The 22,030-nt window shown below is 35.9% G+C and overlaps 1 protein-coding gene across 6 annotated transcripts in view; it reads right to left on the bottom strand.

Annotated features, from left to right (window-relative positions):
- Positions 1 to 22,030, bottom strand: part of ARID4B (AT-rich interaction domain 4B) — a 157,877-nt gene that overhangs the window by 34,007 nt on the left and 101,840 nt on the right. For 4 of the 6 annotated variants that reach the window (XR_002338970.1, XR_002338969.1, XM_021074399.1 and 1 more), the window contains exons 12-17: positions 20,321 to 20,393; positions 17,606 to 17,700; positions 15,954 to 16,051; positions 14,775 to 15,018; positions 14,289 to 14,464; positions 8,604 to 8,855 (exon numbers count right to left, since the gene is read on the bottom strand). Coding sequence is in view for 4 of the 6 variants with exons in the window: in XM_021074399.1 (XP_020930058.1) it covers positions 8,604 to 8,855; positions 14,289 to 14,464; positions 14,775 to 15,018; positions 15,954 to 16,051; positions 17,606 to 17,700; positions 20,321 to 20,393 (938 nt within the window). In the remaining 2 variants the exon portion in view is untranslated. The remainder of the gene's footprint in view (positions 1 to 8,603; positions 8,856 to 14,288; positions 14,465 to 14,774; positions 15,019 to 15,953; positions 16,052 to 17,605; positions 17,701 to 20,320; positions 20,394 to 22,030) is intronic. The other 2 variants (XM_021074401.1, XM_021074402.1) reach the window with 2 other exon arrangements.

Raw genomic sequence — 22,030 nt, 5'->3', positions numbered from 1 at the left:
CATTTATACAAAGGTAATAGGAACCCTTCAGAGACCATAGCATACTTGCTCTCACCAGAGAAAAACAGAGTTCTAAAAAGAAAACTTTACGACTTTTCTTTGCATGTGTTGGCAAATCATCTAAGAAATCATTTAACAACAATAAAAATGGAAAAGAACATTAATCAACAAGACATAAGATACCAAAATGTTTACCATGTCCACATCAATCCAGATTTTGGTGCTGTTTAAACTCAACTAAACCACTTTCAAAGAAATATTATCAGCCATGTATTAATATAAACTCAAAAAACATAATCTTAGAGGTTAAAAAATAATAATTACAGGCAGAATAAATATACTGTACAAAAAACTTCATAAGCAAAATCAAACTGACAAAATATTTAAAACTCATTACCTAAAATATGCATACACATTATAAAAATAAAATCCATTAATATAAGTGAAATATTAAAGTAATTTGTACTTTGTTTCCTGTAATGGAGAGATTCATATAGTAATTGCTAAACAATATGTATTTAATACTTACCTATCTATAAGCAAAAGAGTTAATGTATGTCATAAAACTAACTTAGGTTTTAAAAACCCTACAACTGAAGTAGGCAATTAGGCCCTCTTAGCATGGAAAGGAATTTTTCCCTCTTAATTAAGAAAATGTAGGGGGAGGAATATGACACATAATAGAAAAATAGGTCAAGTCATGATGAAAAGCAGTACTTGTTATCATCAATTATAAACTTGTAAGTAATTTAATCAATATTTACCTACATTATGAACTTTCTATAATAATCTCAGTTTACATATTTTTTGGGCCATGTCTGTGGCATGTGGAAATTTCCAGGCCAGGAACTGAACCCACACCACAGCAGTGACCTGAGCCACTGCAGTGACAACACCAGATCCTTAACCCCCTGCACTGCAGCAGGAACTCCTACACATTTATTTATTTTTATTTGTTTTGCTTTTTAGAGCCGAATCTGACATATGGAGGTTCCCAGGCTAAGGGTCAAATAGGAGCTGTAGCCATTGTCCCACGCCACAGCCACAGCAACACCGGATCTGAGATGCGTCTGTGAGCTCATAGCAACACTGGATCCTTAACCCACTGAGCAAGTCCAGGGCTCAAACCTGTGTCTTCATGGATGCTACTCAGATTTGTTTCCACTGAGCCGTCATGGGAACTCCTCCTACACATTTTATTTATTTATTTATTTTTTGTCCTCTGTCCTTTAAGGGCCGCACCGCGGCATATGGAGGTTCCCGGCTAGGGGTCTAATCGGAGCTGTAGCTGCTGGCCTACGCCAGAGACACAGCAACGCCAGATCCGAGCCGCGTCTGCGACCTACACCACCGCTCAGGGCAACGCCAGATCCTCAACCCACTGAGTGAGGCCAGGGATCGAACCTGCAACCTCATGGTTCCTAGTAGGATTCATTAACCACTAAGCCACAATGGGAACTCCTACACATTTATTTTTAATGTAAGTGAATATCTGAAGCAAAATTTACAGAGACCTACTAAATAGAACTTAATGCTTTTAGTCATGTACTTAAGATAAAACAAAAGTAAAAGTATCATATTATTGAAAAAATAAAATTCTTAGCATATTATTAACATTTCATATTTCCACTCCATATAAATCCACATCAAAGAAACAGGAATGATGTTCATTGCAATAAAGAATATAACAGTAGAATGACAGAAACATGATATAGCATCTCCATATTAAAAATTTGACACAAACAGCTCAAGAGAATGGTATTGTAATTATACTGATCTATTTTCCTAGAGAATTTAATTCTGTAAAATGAAACAAAAGTAAAGGTCTTTAGGCAGAGGTAGTATATATCATGTTAAGAACATATCACAGAGCGCCAAAACAGACTTATAAAGACCACTACAAATGGTTAACAACTCTGGCACTCATTGTATTTTATGATGCAGATACTGAATTCTAAAAATATCCCAAAAGTTTATAAGTGTTTGATAAGCTTAAGAGATTAGTATTTTTGTGCACATTTAGACAAACGTCCTGAAGTATTTGCCCATCTAAAAAAACTATGAAATGTAAGAGGTCCAAGTTTATGCTTTACCTTAAATATACCTGCCAATCTACAAAAAAATACTGAATGGAACAGGCCCAGTTTAGGAATACTCTAAGATGTATACACAAAGCTCATTTGAGTACAAAAACACCTGGGTTATTAATCTTTTTCACAAAGGAAATGTTTGTTTTCATTTGCACTGAAAAACTAATCAACTCAAAAGTAATTTTTAAGTAAAAATTGTTATGTTCACATTGTTCACTGCTTTTAAGCTCTCATTTAAATTTCTTTAAGTGCAGGACTATCTGATACAAAACATGTGCATGCTGTAAAAGAATTTACAGTAACATATAGCCCTCTGACTTCCACAGTAGTTCTTAATTTTATTGCTTAATATCATATCATAAACACAAGTGAATAGGCTAGAAGACTGTGACAAAAGGGTTTGTGGAGGTGACAGTTTGGAGATGGCAGTGAGGTATCAACAAAAGAAGAATAGTACACAGGAAGAGAAGTATGCAAAGGGACTAGAAAGACTTGGTGAAAAAGATACAAGCCATTCTCTTTCTCGCTAAAACAAGCTGACAGGTATTTACGCGGAATCCACTATCAAATGGTCTTCATGTATACTTCGACTTTCAAACTATAGAAATAAAGAGATAATTTCCTAGAGTACCTTGCTTTCCTTTCTACCATTACCTGAATAATTACTTCAAAACATCAGAGTAAAATAACTTTGTATTCTTATCAATATGCCCAAGTCCAAAGGCATATATGCAATTTAGGTATGGCAGGGAAGGAATAGGAAAATTAAGCTGAAAAAGCGACAAAAATTTTCAAAGGAACAAAAGAAGACACCAAGTAGAACTGTCACTGGTGACAGTTTTGGAGGTGTGTATTTGCGGGGGGGGGGGGCAGCAAAAGTCTTACTGGCTTGGATTTACACAAAACAATAGGAGACAAACTGGATAAGTGTAGATTACTCAATTCACTGCTGCTAGACGGAAACTGAGCAAAGATAAAGCACAGCAGGGAAAATAGGAGAAAGCTAAAATGAGTTTTCTTTGAGATGAGAGGAATTACTACAGGTCTATATGTGGATGGGAATGGTTTAGAGCAAGAAACTGACAACAGAGAAAAAAGGGGAGAATTTCAGGGTCCATATCTCTGACGTAGGCAAGAAGGTATGGCAGTTAGAATAGGTTTTTTTTTTTTTTTTTTTTTAATTTTTAGGGCCACACCTGTGGCATATTGAATCAGAGCTGCAGCTGCCAGCCTACACCACAGCCACAGCAACTTGGGATCCAAGCAGTGCCTGCAACCTATACCACAACTTACCGCAATGCCAGACCCCCAACCCACTGAGCAAGGCCAGGGATTGAACCTGCATCCTCATGGATACCAGTCAGATTTGTTTGATGTGCCACAGTGGGCACTCCTCATGAATGCTGTTCTTAACCTGCTGAGCCTTAAAGAGAATGCCTAGAAAAATGGGTTTTAGATAGTAGGGAGCTTGTTCACCCATGGCTAAAGATGAGAAGGCAGAGAACATGGCAGCAGATGTTGATAAAAGGGTGATGTAGTGGCTTTCTGTAGAAATTCTCTTCTCATTTCAATTTTTCAATGAGGTCAACAGCCAAAATAAATAAATAAGACTAGTCATTGTGGTTATTTGCTTTCCTCCAGCCAGGACCAGCTGCACAGGTGCAGGCGAGGGGTAAGAGGAGCGTTAGATTTAATCAGCACTCTTGTGGTTTTTGTCAAGTACTGCTAACCAACACAAGAACAAGAGAAGAGTGTGGGGTTTAAAAAAAAAAAAAAGATTACAACAAGTGACTGAAAAATGTAAGCAAAATGAGGAAAGGTTGAGGGCATTAGAGGCGAAAGGTGGGCTGTAAATCTTGGTGGGGTTCTAGCTGTTATTGAACAAGGATAAATCCAAAACATTTAAGTTTATGGCCTTTGAATTTCAAATTTTATTTTCAAACATCAGTCCATGTTTATGGCATGATCTAGAAATTTGAGAGTTGAAAGGATCAATTAGCTAATGATACTAAAAACATCTATAAAATATTAACATCACTAGGAGAAATTAAAATAAATATAACAGAAATCTGACTATTAAAAATTACTGGGAGTTCCCACTGTGGTACAGCAGGATCAGCTGTGTCTCAGGAGCACTGGGACACAGGTTCGATCCCCAGCCTGGCAATGGGTTAAGGATCCAGCACTGCTGCAGCTATGGTTAGGTTGTGACTATGGCTCGTATCTGATCCTTGGCTCAGGAACTCCCACATGCTGTGTGTGGGGTGGCCAAAAATGGAAAAAAAAATTACTCAAGCATGATTACAATTTTTTAATGTATGGCAGTATATTTTTAAAAAAACTAAAAGAAAACACTACAATATTAATAGTGACCTTTCTTCCCGCTTTTTCTATATTGAATGTTATTTTTTATTTTTTCTAATTTTATGGCTTCACCCACAGCATACGGAAGTTCCTGGGCCTGGGACTGAATCTGAGCTGCAGCTGTGGCAATGCTGGAGCCTTTAACACACTGTGCCAGGCCAAGGATTGAACCTGCACCTCTGCAGCAACCCAAACCACTGCAGACCAATTCTTAAGCCACTATGTCACAGCAAGATATCCTTCAATGCTATTTTTAGATAAGTTTTTTAAAATTCTATAAAATGCATGTGGTGACCTAGTAAATGCTATCAGCATTGGAAAATAGTTCTATATATTGTCACCTTATCTGAAAAATTCTGTAACAATATTATACCATTTATAAGCCATTATGTGGTTTAGGATCCAGAGTTGTGGCTATTTCCTATAAGTTTGATGTAGACATGTAAAAATGTCTCTCTTGTTTACTGAAGAGGTAAAAAATCAAACTGGCTCCCAAGTTTGCAAAAAATTCAAATTTTAAGTTATGAAATAGATGCATAAATTAAAATTAATGTAATGGTTTATAAAACCCTTTAGAAAAAAAAGAAAAATGTAGGAATTACAAAAAAACAGTACTTTTCTATCTAAGGAAGATCTTATTTTCTTTAAGAAAAATCTGCTTGCTGGAAAATGTTTCCAATGAAACAAAACTCACACAAATAGCTCCATACAAAATTTCCTAAAGTGCTATTATAATGCTGACTGCCAAAGAAGATAAAATAAAATGATTTTCATGAAATTTCATGCATAAATCTTCACTTCTAATCACATATCTCTTAAGTATAAATTCAGGGATCAAGGTGAAGATCTAAATAATAGGAAAACAGATGAAGAGCTGATAAGGATTTGTTGAGGTTCATGCTCATTAGATTAGCTTCAGACATGAAGGTGTAGCAAAAATCATAATTATTGCTTATTCATCACTAAGACAGACTCTTTTGGTTATCATTCCAGAGATAAATAGGAATATTGTTATACTGTCTATAAGAAAATTAACTGCTTAACCTACTGAAGTACAACTGTTTTCATGTATGTTTCATCACCGTTGGCATCTGTAGTGATCCACCCTACAGGTCTTCATTCAAGATGGCAGGTTTTCTTCGTTTGAATTTTCGTATCATACAATTGCTTGAATTTTCAGGAGTAGTGGCATCCTTCTCATTAACACAAGCATATCTTGTTGAACTACGTCTCATTTTTCTTTTCTCTTTATCTATATTCTTGGTTGAACCCATGGCACAAGGAAATTCCCAGGTCAGGAACTGAATCCAAGCCACAGCTGTGACCTATGCCACAGGCCAGATCCTTAACCCACCATTTGAGGTCAGGAATCAAACCAATGCTGCCACAGAAACAATGACAAGATCCTTAACCCACTGCACCACAGCAGGAACTCCTTTTTTCTGTTATTATTAACTCAAATGCCTTAATTTAAAATCTGTACTCTACCCAAGCCCCTATCAAACTCAAAGCTAGAGTATGAAAATTCTTTTTTTCCTTAGGGCTGCACCCACAGCACATGGAGGTTCCCATGCTAGAGGGCCAATTGGAGCTGTAGCCGCTGGCCTATGCCACAGCTTACAGCAATTCCGGATCCTTAACCCACTGAATGAGGCCAGGAATCAAAACCTGCATCCTCTTGGATGCTAGCTGGGTTCACTAACTTCTGAGCCATGACAGGAACTCCCTATGAAAATTCTTTCTACCCTCTAAAGTCCAAGTGTTCCCAGGATAGAATTACTTTTCCCTTTAGTCAATATTTTCTTAACAAAACAAAGTTGCATCTTAACTGCAGACTATTTTTATGTCTCAATTCTTATACTACAAAACCTCTTCTTACTTTTTGATAATTAACAGAAAATAATCAAGCCTTGATTACAGTAAAAGCTGGAGAATGCCTAAATTCTGTCACAGAATTTAAAGCAATTTATAAAGATCACTTGGAAAACTGCCTTATTATATAGACCAAGAAAATAACTAGAAGAACTGAAAAAAGAGGTTAAAGATGATGTGACTCAGATTATCTATCTCACAAGAATACTTAGTAATTATTATTTCTTACTGATTTTTTTCATCCTAATTATTACTATTATTATTTTCTTTTTAGGGCCACACCTGGGGCATATAGAAGTTTCTGGGCTAGAAGTCAAATTGGAGCTACAGCTGCCAGCCTACGGCACAGCCACAGCCACACAGGATCCAAGCCAAGTCTGGGACCTACATGAAAGCTCATGGCAACATAGGGTCCCTAACCCACTGGGGGAAGCCAGGGATTGAACCCACATTCTCATGGATCCTCGTCAGGTTTGTAACCCACTGAGCCACAGCGGGAACTTCCTCTGTCCTAATTTTAAACTAACATAAACAAAATTTACCGTTATATCCTAGGCCAAAGTGGAACTCCTTCTACATTTATACTTAATAAAATCATTCAGTAAATAAAATAAAAATTATTAACTATCAAAGGTGGCAAAATATTCTAATAGCAGCTATATCTGAGGTCTCAAGTATCTTCCTTTGAACATTATCATTAATAGCCAGCGCTTCAGGTGAGGAAAATCAGACACTACAGAGGCAGCATAAGAACTAACAGCCAAGAGGATAAATGACACACGATGTTAAAAGTGGCATCCGGAAAAGTTTGTTTCATCAGGACAATGCTGATGATACATATTCTTAAAATCTTTTTGGTTCGAAATAAAACTCTTAAGCATTTCCTTATGACTTAAGCTGCTATTTTCTCACAAGCTTCAGAATGGATCAGATTTGCACTCTCCTCAAAGTAAGAAAGGTAGTCAGATTAGACATGCTTCTAGAGCTTCCTATTACTACAAAAGGACAACACCAACTACACTTTTAAGAAACAGTGTATTATTTTTTAAGAAACAGAATTTGAGATGTTTTCTTAATAACTTCCCAAACCACAGAATACATTAAATATAAAGCATGAGAACTGTATTTCTCCTCAAAAACACTAGGCTCCCCAGGAAACCACCACTGAAAACTTCAATGGTTAACTTTTCAAGGGCTACAACTCTATCACAGGCTACATTTCAGATACAACCTCAAACATTCCAAAATAAACAAGGTTTTCCTTTCTTTCTTTTTTTGGTCTTTTTAGGGCTGAACCCACAGTATATGGAAATTCCTGGGCTACAGGTCAAATCAGAGCTGTAGCTGCTAGCAACAGCCACGGCAATGTGGGATCTAAGCCACATCTGCAACTACACCACAGCTCACGGCAACACCAGATCCTTAACCCACTAAGCAAGGCCAGGGATCGAACCCAAGTCCTCATGGATGCTAGTCGGGTTCATTACTGCTGAGCCACGTAAGACATGAACTCCAACAAAGCTAAGCACTCAAATTCCAAAACTGGCTTGCCAACTTTGGATAAAGGTCAAATATAAAATTTCTTTGGATAAACCAAAGGAAATTTGTATAAGAAAAAAACTCAGTCTCGCCGTTCAGTCCCCGAGGTAAGTGGTGGTCGGACTGTGCATTATATTTTAATCAAGCAGGCTTGCCCATAACATTTCAACCACATTATTTCAAATACAAAAATTAATTGCTGAGGTTTCTGAACAAAGCTGTAATGCAAAAGCTGTTAATGAGGAGATAAGGCTTTCTTGAAATAGCTAAAACTTCTTAAGAAATCACAACTTTAAAATCCCTGCCTACTAAAGGAAAAAATTTATGATAGTTTAAGAAGACTACAAAGAAGAGGTTACTGGGGGCAAGGCAGCTGAAAACACAAGAGAGCAAGAAGCCTGATAATTGGCTTGTAAATACCAAGAAACTCAAATTCCTTTCAGTATTCTGAGAAATTTTTCACCAACAATGTTCCCTCTGTTAATCTACATACATAACATAAAAATCAACTACATAGACTTCAGTTTCTAGACACTATGGATATCTTCAAAATAATCAAAACAGTCAAGTAGGAAGTCACTAAGCGAGGCATTTATATGCTAAAACTACATGTCTTTTATATGGTATACTATGACCTCAATTAGAATACTAATAAATCTGTAATTTGTTACGTTTTAAAATAGAAAATTATTTTATAAGTGTTCTTAGGTAGTAATCACTAGCTAAAACTCAAGTTACCTCACATTCCATCCGCAGTAATGCACCAAGTAAAGGACCTCTCCACCTTCGACATCAGAATCTTTAATACTAGCTTCATACATTTTTTGATTTTTCCCTCGTCCATACCGCACTTGGACTTTCATGCCTGGTGGATAGCACTCAAACTCCTCTTCCTCATTGTTGTCATCATCATCTTCGTCCTCTTCCTCCTCCTCCTCCTCCTCTTCTGCTTCTTCATCATCTTCATCTTCCTCTTTATTCGTTTCATCTCTTGAAAGGTTTAAAAAATTGCAGTTAATAAAAGATACTTCATAAGCTTTTCAGTTCCAAACCACATAAATTGATAAAAATCGTGGCTGTGATTGTTCCGGGAATAGCAGGTTCCAAGTGTATGAAATTCTCTGAGTTTCAAATTTAATATTAAAAACTAAAACTGTATAAGATGACCATGGTTACAGAAAGATATATTCAGAGAAAATGAAAACTGAAAAGTAAGTGCATTAAAAGAAATCTTCCAACAGCCAGAAGAACAGAAGTTGTGCTGAACAGCAAGAAACTAGTAAAGTCGACTTTAACACTTTTCTCTTGTTTTATTGCAAAAATGTTTTACATCTCAGTTGACAAAAACAAAAATAGCCATTTTCTGACTAAAAATTATTTTTCATCCAAACATTTCCAGCCTCAGGATGTTTAAACAAAACATTTTACTAGCCAATGGCTAATCTCAATAATCTTAAAATAATTCCAACCAAGTTTTTAAAAGTTATACTAAATATTATTTTACCTTTCACAGGAATCCTACTAACTTCACATCAAGTTTTTTCTTTCTATTCTTCACCACAAGTTTTGCTTTCTTTACCACATATTTACTTAAAGTCCTCTTCTACTAATTCTCTCAACTTTAAAGTTCTGAAGAAATGGGTATATGAGAGGCCAATTCCAAATAATATGAAACTAAAAGTCATTTGTATCCTAGAAACAGCAATGCAACCATTCTGGTCTTCTCAGTATCACGTACTTTCTAAAACCAAGCATTCGTATTCATTTTATATGTCAGCCACAAATCTGTATTCAACAAACTGGAGAAAATCTTAAATTATAAATCCTCCCAACAGAGTTCCCTCATGGCTCAGTGGGTTAAGGATCTGGTGTTGTCACTGCTGTGGCTTTGGTTACAGCTGTGAACTTACATATGATGCGCGGGTACAACCAAAAAAAGAGAAAAATCCTTCCAAGCACTAGTTTTATTTTAAAAAATAAACTTCAATAAAGAATTCTCAAGTATATAGTATTTATCTGCTCTATGTTTATACTATTACAACAATTTTCTCTCAAAAAAACCATCACTTTATAGCTGACAAATGAATAAATGTCATAAAACAGAACCACGAAAAAGCTAAATAATTAAGCTTTAAAAGTTAATGGAGGAGTTCCTGTTGTGGCACAGCAGAAACGAATCCTACCAGTAACCATGAGGTTGCAGGTTCAATCCCTGGCCTTGCAAAGTGGGTTAAGGATCCGGCGTTGCTGTGAGCTCTGATGTAGGTCACAGACAAGGCTCAGATCCTGTGTTGCTGTGGCTGAGGCACAGGCCAGCAGCTGTAGCTCTGATTCGACCCCTAGCCTGGGAACCTTCACATGCTGTGGGTGTGGCCCTAAAAAAAAAAAAAAGCAATAAATAAATAAATAAAAGTTAATGGATATAGCAGTTACATAATAAGTCTTCCCCCATTGACGATTTCAATTTTACTTTCTTATATGCAAACTTTTCAGCAGTAACATATCCACCTATCATTACTAATTATTATATAGGCAACAAAAACAATCTACAAATAGTGATATGAGCAGAGCTGTAATCCTTTTTTATTCTTCTACTGCTTTCCTTTTATACAGTGAGGCAGGAGAGATGAAATGAAGCTTAAAACACTTATGAAATTAAGCCTGAGTTCACAAAAGTATCAAATGTGCCAATTTTCTCTGAAATACATGACAAAGTCTTCAAAGATTCTCAAAAATTATTCCTATTTTATCTATCTATCTATCTATCTATCTATCTTTTGCTTTTTAGGGCCACACTCATGGCGTATGGAAGTTCCCAGACTAGGAGTTGAATAGGAGCTATAGCTGCCACCCTACGCCACAGCTACAGCAACGTGGGATCCCAGCAGAGTCTTCAACCTACAATATAGCTCAAGGCAATGCCGGATCCTTAACCTACTAAGCAAGTACAGGGATCAAACCTGCGTCCTCAAGGATACTAGTCAGATTCCTTTCCTCTGAGCAACGATGGGAACTTCAAGAATTATTCCTATTTTAAAGTCTCATTTATAGTCAAATAAATAAACTTAAAAATTAAAAAACAACTTAAAAAACAACTCTAAACTGTAATATGAGATAAAAATATGAACACTCTTTTTGAAAATACATTAACATTTCTACAATGAAGAAAAAATTATAAGGCTAAAATATCTAAAAAATTATCAGAAAGGGTGTTACAGATAATAAATTATAATTAACAACTTTAAATGATTTATATATCTGTAATATACATATATAAAATTACAACAGTTAAGACTTTTTTTTAAGGAATATTACTTGTTTAAATCATATTCCCTGCACATCAGGGAGAAAAGGAAGTATATTCTAGTGGCTTCTATATAGATTTATTATGCACCAAAGAGATTTATCACACACTTCAGACTCATCATAGAAGAGCAAGAAATACAGAATAAGGAGTTCCCTGGTGGCTCAGCAGGTTAAGGACCCAGCATTGTCATTGTTGTGGTGTGGGTTTGATCCATGGCCTGGGAAGTTCTGCACACCTGAGAACATGCCCCCCCCCCAAAAAAAAAGAGAGAGAGAGATACAGAATAAAAAGTCTAAAATTTTAAAAATGAAAACTAAATCTAAACTATATATTACATTATATACTGCACTGAGCACAACTGGTAAAAGCCAGTAACAGTGAGCACAATCCTTTTTTTTTTTGGCAGCGCCCATAGCACATGAAAATTCCCAGGCCAGAAACCTGTAACACAGCAGCAACCTAAATGCTGTAGTGACAACATTATTGGATCCTTAACCCACTGCACCACAAAGGAACTCCCCAGTCCTACTTTTACGTGATAGTCAAGGCAATCTTTTATTTAATCTGGAATAAAAACCTAGGAGCTCCCACTGTGGTACAATGGGATCAGTGGTGTCTTGGGAGCACCAGGACTCAGATTCAATCCTTGGCCCAACACAGTGGGTTAAGGATCTGACACTGCTGCAGCTGTAGCTTAGTCATGACTGAGGCTCAGATCTGATCTCTGGCCCAGGAGCTCCCTATGCCACGGGGGAGCCAAAAATGGAAAAATAAAAAGTGGAATAAAAATCTAATGTTCTGTATTAAAAAAAGCAATCAATATTTAAAATTTCTCATTTAATGTCAGTCTCAGACAAAAACCAAATGAGAGTCAGTCAAATAATACACTGAAGTATAAAGAAGCAAAGAACACAATTATGGGCTATCAGCCAAAACAAATATTCTATTCCTCCTCCTCCTTTCAGTGGCAAAACCAGATGTAAACGCACTGAACCAAATAGAACACAGAATGCCAAGAAAGACAGCCTTTGAAAGCATAAAATGCAGTCAGCCTATAGGTTAAAAAAATTAAATTGATATATGTATTACACAAACATACATACTCAAACCCAAAACACACACAACACATATTCTGTTAGTCATCTTTCAGAGAACTACATTTTGGGAAATCAAATTTATCAACAAGGAATATGTCATCTGAACTCAAAAAGAAATATCAAACTTTCCAAGTTTGATGTCTTACTCCTTACTTACTATGGAATAACTTAAAAACAAGAAAACAACTACAGTTTATTTATACTTACTATGGGCCGGGCCAGGTACTGAACTAGATATTATACATAAATTAAATTATTTGATCTCTCATACCTGGACTATGAAAGTTCTTGGCATAGTAGCTAATTATGCAGGGAAAGTTTACATGCTAGAAAAATACTTATATATTATTATTTGTAATTATGAAATTTTCCATTGCATTTGTCTAATAAATTCAGAAATTAGTATGGACATTCCTAACCCACAATGCTTCCAAAGGACCCACAATTCTTCCCAAGTAGTCACAACAGGAAAATTTCAGTTTGTGATATGATACATTTATAATTATCTGTGATAAATAAAAAATCCATGTTGTTGTAGAATTTTTAAAAAATCTACAAGATATAGCTTCTATCATAAAATAAGCTGAAGTGTCAACTTGAAAAACGAAGATAATTATCAGCAGAGTCCCTATTGTAGCTCAATGGATTAAAAGCTTGACATAGTATCCATGAGATGCAGGTTTGATCCCTGGCCTTGTTCAGTGGGTTAAGGATCCAGTGTTGCTGCAAGCTACCGTGTAGGTCAGATGCGGCTCAGATCCCATGTTGTTGTGGCTGTGGCACAGGCCTGCAGCTGAAGCTCCAATTCGACCCGCAGCTTGGGAACTTCCATATGCCACAGGTGTGGCCACGTAAAAAAAGAAAGAAAATTATTCATAACAAAGAGAAAATATAAGCTTATCACAGAGCTTTCCACACAGTAGATGCTCCAGAAATATCTGCAGATTAAAAATCAGATTTTTAGGCAAGAGGCGGAATCCTTACTAAATTTCTTAATATTGAAATAGTCTCCAAGTAGCAGCAAGAATGCTTTAAATGTACATTTTACACACAGAAATATAACCAAGTGTAATGAACAAACACACTATATATCGCTAAACCCAGTTTTGTTTTTCCATGTTTATTTGCATGCTATGGCCAAAATTTTAGAACACTAAAATAAGCAAGAGGTTTTAGGCAAAAAGCTGAATATTTACTAAGTTTCTTAAGAGTTTAAATAAGTTTCAATATCAGTAAGGAGTGCTTGAAACACACATTTGTGTGTTTGTTTATTACATCAAGATATAATAAACACTTTTTACTATATTCATTTAAGCATGTTTTTTTCTCTGTCCTGCTTGTCTGCATCCTGTGGCAAAATTCTAGAAAAATACGAAAATGATAAAAATAATATTTCGTTGTACTTATTTAAAATAATCACTAATAATGGGGATGTTTGGGTTTTTTAAACCTCGGAAATAAGATGAGATGCCAAAGGTCACCTATAAATCCAGGGTTTACTGTTAGTACATAATTACATTGCTAAATAATTCATTATTCCAAACTGACCAAAACAAGTGAATGTTACTATCATATAAAATACAACATTTTTGCTTTTTTATTATTAGTACTAATTATTAGCACTTTTCCACTCTTATTTTTTGCCTTAGAAATGCCAACAACTCTCAGAATCTACAGCCAACATACCATCTATAAACATTGGAGAAAGTCATATTCCCAAATTTATATTATCTCATTATCCAGCAGGTTAATGCATTCAGAAGTGTTTCTTCCTAGCTCAAAATTTTATAAATTTCCATGATGAGAGCAAGAATAATGAATCAAAAATATGATCTTTGGCTATAAATTTGCATTAGTAGGGTCTCTGAGGGAGGCGAATACTATTTACATAATAAATGAAAATTAAAATTACTCAATTACTTATTTTGTCAATCAAATTTACTCATTCACACACACAAAGAGCAAATTATAAGAATTCATTCAGCCAAAATGCATCTTAACCAAAAACAAATTTCTTACCCAGATTTTGCTTTTTCTTCTTCAGCTTCTACCTTTATGCTGAGGGATTCATCTATCCCAGTTGTCTCATCATCTTTATCTTCCAGATTTTCATTTTCTTCTGTTTTCTTCATGTTAATCTCTTTTTCCTGATCAGACTGTGTAGGTATAGAGTCTAATAAATTCTTTTTACCTCCCTAGAAAAAGATCAGAGGAACTAACCAATAAAGATAAAAATTGTCGACCTAATTCCATTATTTGTTAGCAAAAGGAGGTACTAACCAATACTAATACTGAGAAAGTTATTATTTTAAGAAACTCCTGCTATTCCTAAAACAGTAGGCAAAAATAGCTAACAGCTATTTTAAATACAAAAATAGCACTTAATGAAGAAAATTCTTGAACAGCAAAGGATGAAATTATATAATAAATTAACTAGAAAACTTCACAGAGAATGTAGAAAATGTACCAAAGAAGGCAAAGGACTATTAACAGTATCCTATTTACCAGAGAGGGGTGAATATTTTCCTTTCTTTCAATACCCTCTTCAGTAGGCTTTTCTTCTTTCGGTATTACATTCTCCTCCTCTTCAATCTTTATTTCTTTGATTTCTGGTTCATTTTCTTCCTTAACTTTTATTTCTTTTACATTTTCACACTCCTTACATGGCTTGTTAACAACTTTCTCTGGCAAAGCCATCTGAAATTCAATATTGGCCGACCTACAGTACTCCTCAAAACCATATAAGTATCTAGAAACATGAAAAGCAGTTATATTTGGGAAAACATTTGGAAATGTTACTGTAGAGTTGTGGTTTTTAAAATATGTGTTCATTTCTTCTGTTTAAGTTCTCAGCTATTGAGCCATCTTAATATTCTGATTTATTCTAGTTTGGTTCTTCTCACTTTTTTTTCCTCAAACAGGAACATTTTTCAAAGAAAAAGAAATTTGCTAAAAAAACTATGCTAAAGAGTTCCTGCTGTGGCACAGTGGGTTAAGAATCCAAATGCAGTGGATCAGGCCACTGCAGAGGTGCAGGTTCAATCTACAGCCTGGCACAGTGGGTTAAAGGATCCACACTGCTGTAGCTGTGGCGTAGGTCACAGCTGCAGCTGGGATTCAGTCCCTGGCCCAGGAACTTCCACATGCCACGAGTGCGACCATTAGAAAAAAAAAAAAAAGCTATGCTAAAAGTGAAAAGACAGTCATAGTCTTAAATGCAGTAACTGTAACAACAGTAGCTATCAGAAGTTTTAGTAAATGACATCTATTTGTTGAGCATTTCTTCTATGCCAGGCACTGGACCTCTTAGTACAGCTAAAATTTCACTCAATCATCCTGTGAGGCAAACAGTATTGTCCCATTTTACAAATGAGGAAACCCAGGTTGGAGAGAATAAATAAATGGTCCGAGGACACAAAGAGCAAACAACTGGCAGAACTTTGGCATTTTAACTTTGACACGGTACTTTCCAAACATACTTGGTCACAAAAACTTTCTTCACAGACTATCCCATAGATCCAGTATTCATGAATACACTCTAGGAAACACTATTTATTATAGAGTGGCTGCTCTAAGTAAAATTTAACTGATTTCTTCTTAAAAGAAATTATTAGCCTCAGTTAAATTCCAACCAGCTTTCTAGGTAAAATATTGAATATAGCTATATCAAGTACAGGGACTTACTTTTTATAAGCACATTTAACATTGTATCCTGCAGCTGAATTTAAGACAGGGATTCCAAGATCTTGGTAGACTTGTTTCCAAACAGCTCCACTTTCAATCTAAAGGACAAAGTGAAATGAAAACTCCCAAACTAAAATGTGGGAATATAATAAAATTTTGATAAATAACATATACATAAATACAAACATATGTTTTTATTTTTATTTATTTTACTTTAGTCTTCTTAGGGCCACACCAGCAGCATATGAAAGTTCCCAAGCCAGGGGTTGATCGGAGTTGTGGCTGCCAGCCTACACCCCAGCCATGGGGGGTCCAAGCCATGTCTGGGACCTGCACCACAGTTCACAGCAACACTTAGCTCACTGAGTGAGGCCAGGGATCAAACCTGCATCCTCATGGATAATAGTCAGGTGCATTACCGCTGAGCCATGAAGAGAACTCCCATATATGTTTTTATATTTGTTGGTTCAAGTCTCAAAAGATGAAAAATATCAATCTTGATAAATTCTAAATCAAAAATTTGATTTATAATAATGGTTTTAAAGTAAGTTTTGGTATTCTGACAAATCTGAGAGAATTACAAATGTTAAAATACTAGGCCACTTAACTTTTAAATAAACCCTGCTACAGTAAAGAAAACATCCACATTCCTTAATCAAAATCTTAATGAAAAGACACAGATAAAAATTTTTTAATGACAAATGATTTCCCATAAAACTTAAAAGCTAATAAATCAATAATTTCTTCAGTTCAACAAAGATTTTCTGCATATATATTTATGTGTATATATACACACATGTTATATATATATATATGTAAAGAGTGCATTATATATATATTATATAAATAATGCATTATATATATGTATCTACTGCACAGTGGTAGAGATTAAGGATAAAAAGACCAGGTGCAGTGATGCGCACCTGGAGTCCCAGTTACTCAGGAGGCTGAGGCTGAGGATCGCTTGAGCCCAGGAGTTCTAGGCTGCAGTTCGCTAAGCCCATAAGGTGTCCACACTAAGTTCGGAATCAATATGGTCACCTCCCAGGAACAGGGGACCACAAGATTGCCTAAGGAGGGGTGAAGTGGCCCAGGTCAGAAAAGGATAAAAAGAATGTTAAAAGAATGAAAAACCAACCTCTGGCTAGTTCCCTTCATGTGGAGCAGAAAAGAATCCAACTAGTATCAATGAGGAGGCAGGTTCGATCCCTGGCCTTGCTCAGTGGGTGAGGGATCCAGCACTGCTGTGGCTGTGGTGTAGACCAGCAGCCATAGCTCTGACTGGACCCCTAGGCTGGGAACTTCCAGATGCTTCGGGTGCAGCCCTAAAAGGCAAAAAATCAAAAACAAAAACAAAAACTCTGTTCTCAAGGACCTTACAGTCTAATAGAAAAGAGACACGAAAGAAATAATTTCCACCAACATAGTTGTGCTATGACTCAAGTAGTTTATGGTCGTTTGACAAAAATTTAACAGTAAATCAGAAAGCTCATTTTTAAAAATATTTAACTAAATTTAAATTTGGTCTAAGGAAGCTAGTTCTGTTTCTTTTCCTTTTCTTAGGTTTTTATTAGTGGATAATTTCAGATAATTTTTAGATGAGAAAACATGTTACATGAAAAACATGTTTCACTTCTGACAGTAATACTTACATTATCAAATCCTCCAAGTTTGTGTACAAGTCTGAATAACTTAAAGAGATTCAAATTTCGATATCCAAGTACTGGTCGTTTGTTAATAGGTGTCCCTGTTAAAGAAAACAGAAAATATATTCGAACCATGGTACATTTTATTTATTTATTTATTCATTCATTCACTCATTCATTCTTGGCCGCCCCAAGGCATATAGAGTTCCCAGGCCAGAGATCAGATCTGAGCCATAGTTGTGACCGAAGACGCAGCTATGGCAACACCAGATCCTTAACACACTATGCTGGGCTGGGGATTGAACCTGCATCCCAGTGCTCCCCAGACACTGCCAATCCTGTTGCACAACAGCGGGAACTACTAGAACCATGCTACATTTTAAATTTAAATTTTGAAAAGATTCATATATTTCCAGCAAATATACATAGTGCAAAGTATGCATATGAAAAAAAAATCCCTTGTTAATCAAAAACATGTCTACTACTTAAACCCATTTTATTAAAAATTTTTTCTTGGAGTTCCTGCTGTGGTATGATGGGATTGGCGTTGTCTTGGGAGTGCTGGGATGCAGGTTCAATCCCAAGCCCAGCACAGAGGGTTAAGGATCTGAGCCACAGTTGCAGCTTTGGATCTGATCCTTGGCATGGGAACTCCACATGCCATGAGGTGGCCAAAAAAAGACAAAAAATTTTTTTTTCCTTATACTAGATTGTTTTGTTTTGTTTTGTTTTAGGGCTGCACCCACGGCACAGAAAGTTCCCAGGCAAAGGGCTGAGGTGGAGCTGCAGCTGCCAGCCTACTCCACATCAACACGGATCTAAGCTGCATCTGTGACCCACACCACAGCCCATGATAACAAGGGATCCTTAAGGCACTGAGTGAGGCCAGGGACTGAACCAACATCTTCATGGATACTAGTCAAGTTCATTACTGCTAAGCCACAACGGAACTCCCACCAGATTTTTGAAACCTTATTTATATGATTTTATTCCACTTTCAAACTCCTGATGAGAAAAAGAATAAATATTAAATGAAACAAAATAAAATACCAACAAAACATTTTTAAAAATTAGGGTAACAAAGTTGACAGAACTGAAGAAAGTGTCAAGATATTTGATGGGCAACTACTTCACAATGACAATTATTTTATGCTACTTTCATTGTATTTTACTAATTTACTACTGCTCTAAACAATGACTCTAGAGTAAAGCTATAGTGTTGTTTCATTATAACATGTGAAAATGTAGGAGAAAGACACTATAAACTATCAAATGATTAGAATATGGTAGAGGAAATAATAGGATAAAGATATATAACCTATGGCCCTTCCTAAGAAATATATGATTGGCATAACTGTATTTTTCACTCTTTTCTAATATTAGATTTTACTCATAAAAAAAAATAAAAAAGCTTAACACATAGCCTTAAGCCTTACCTTCTTGGGCTAAGCTTCCATTCATACAAATAAATAAAAGAGGAATCAAGGACATTTCATATCAAAGAATAAAGAGATACCTACACTGTATTAGCCACTATCATTTATGAGAGCAAAAGAAGACTGAGCCAGCTACAACTCATCAACAATACAAAACTGGATTATAAAAGCATGAATTCACAGAGGGTAGTAGCATTTCCAAGTATTATTCATTCATTTTGTCCTCGTTAAGCTAGAAAGCTGTCTGCCTCTGGCCACTCCCTTTCCAGCATCTTCCCAGGAAAGGAAAAACTACCCTCCGAACAGCAGATAAGCAAGAAAGTAACAGGGTCAAAGTTACTGGAGGACTAGGTCATCACTGTTATAAATTAAAATTTATTTTAACTACAAATTAAAAGTTATTGTTATACTCATTCCTCCTCCCCTCAATGCTTACATTTCTTAAACCACAAAAGGAGACTCAATAAGCTAAGGCAAGGCTCATCTTAAGACTCTGTCTCCTTTCTCTATGGATAGTTTAATGGTGTCCTTAGTTCTAATGTGACTGGGTCATAAGACCTATGGGCCATCTAGAGTATGGTGTCTGTCTGTCTGTCTCTCTCTCCCTCACTTACATACCAAACACACACACATCCTGAATAGAGCAAACAGTGATTTTAGAGAAAGAGGCTTTTCTACAGGCATCTACAGGCTCAAATAAAATGGTACTCTGATTCCCATTCTGCTATTGTTCTGCTATGAGTTCTTTGGGATCCCATGGATGGGTAGGGGTTATAGATAGGACAAAACACAGGCATGTGTGGGTCCATGGCCATAATATCCATCAAAATACTGTAAAATTCCACATTCTACTTACTATGTGACAGACACTAATATTAGGGTGCTGGTGATATTGGTAATCAAAAAGATGGCCATGATTACTAGTGACATGAAACTTAACAGAATTCTTATTTTTATTTTTTTGTCTTTTTAGGGCCGCACCCGTGGCATATGAAGGTTCCTAGGATAAGGGTCGAATAGGAGCTGTAGCCGCTGGCCTACGCCACAGCCATAACACCACCAGATCTGAGCTGTGTCTGCAACCTACAGCGCAGGTCACGGGCAATGCTGGATCCTTAACCTACTGAGTGAGGCCAGGGATCAAACCTGAGTCCTCATGGTTACTAGTCACATTTGTTTCTGCTGAGCCACATGGGAATTCCAGAATCCTTATTTGTAAAATATTAATTAAAATATTCATTATCTGATATCTACATTAGTGATGAATAAAAGAAAAAACACTCACCTCTATCTTCCATAAATTTGTACAACTGCTGAAGAAAGTTCTCCCTTTCCTCTGGAAATGGTTCTATTTCTTCCTAATTTTAATTACAGAAGAATAGAATATTATTTCCCTCAGTTAAGTATTTTAATAGAACATGCAGATTTCCTACCAACAGCAAAGACTAATACTCGCTACAATATTTCAAAGGATTTTTACCACATAAAAAATATTCAATATTAAGCCATTCAAAGCCAGAAAGTCTAGACATTTTATGCTTTACAGAGAAATATGTCCTAAAAGGTATCTCAATAGTGACAATCCCAAATGTAAATGTTCATATAAGAAATGAGACCAGCAAGACAGTTAATGAACTTTTTACCATATCAGAGATCTATTATTTAAAAGAGGGTCACAGGCTCAAAGAAGACCTATTCTCACTTACATTAAACTGGGTCAGGGTTTACCATCAAAACTGACTCTATTATTGCTCCTCAAGCTATAACTACAAATATCCTTCATTACAGACAGCCCCACTGTATAGTACTTCGAGCTTATAAAGTCAGTAAAGTGGGGAACAAACTTGATCTACAATACCTGAAGATTCAGACTTAGGGAAATCTTCAAGTAATAAAATAGTTCCCCGTTTTATCAATTACAAGGGAGGGACTAGCTTCTTGCTGCTGTGGCCAGGGGCTGTGGCAGTAGGGAGCTGGTCCTGAAGCAACCTGCAAGGAGCAGGGTAGTAGGTGAGATTGAGGAACTCGTCAATTCAGTGACTATCATCCATTCAACAAACATTTAATGAGCACCATTAGTGCAGGCACTATGCAAGGTGCTGAATCAAATCAAAGAAAAATAAGTGATGGTGCTGCCATTATAGAACAGGATCAGGAGTAACTGCAGAGGAAGTGATTCCAAATATACACCTAGGCTTTACAGTTACTCTGGTTGAAACAAATGTTTTTCTAAATAGTAAAACTTAGGAGCATACTTTTCAACTGAGAGCCTAAATATATCATTTTTAATTTTAAAATTCATGTCCCGTGCCACTGTTTAAGATTTGCCTCTATTTTAAAACCTAGTAGAGAAAAGGAAGGAAATTAAAATCAACAAAATCTCATGTTGATAAGGTATTATGTTTACAAGTTGGGCTGAGAAGAACAAATGGTAATTATTAATTTGCTTATGATAAATCTATATTTCTCAATTTAAATGTATGCTGGGTTTTAGTAAGTAGTCAGATCTAAGTTCTAAGGAAATATGTTTTCTAGATATTATCTTAAATGCCCCCATGGTACAATCTTTGACTTTCATAAAACTGCCAACTTATTCCTGTTACAAAAACTTTTAAGTGAAGTTTGTATTTAACATTAAAAAATGTTTAGATTGCCAATCTAATTCCTATTGCAAAAAATTTCAAGTAAAGTTTGTATTTAAAAAATTGTTGAAACAGAAAACCAAATTGTTGAAACCATAAACTATAACCATAAATCTAAGCAACAAAAGATTTGGTAACTAATAATTACTGATCATCTGTTACATGCTGCACACTATGATAGATACTACAAGAATGAGTACCAGTAAGACAGAGTTCCTACCCTTGAGGAGTTTATAGATTAGAAGGGGAGAAAATAAATAGAAAATACATGTATGTATGTGTGTATACACACACACACACACACACACACACACAATCACAAAAAAAATCTCTATAAGGTAGTAGTTCAGACT

The sequence above is a fragment of the Sus scrofa genome, chromosome 14 (assembly GCF_000003025.6).
Source record: "Sus scrofa isolate TJ Tabasco breed Duroc chromosome 14, Sscrofa11.1, whole genome shotgun sequence".
NCBI classification, from domain to species: Eukaryota; Metazoa; Chordata; class Mammalia; order Artiodactyla; family Suidae; genus Sus; species Sus scrofa.
Note: the sequence above shows the minus strand (reverse complement) of the source record. Positions and strands in the feature narration are given on the sequence as shown.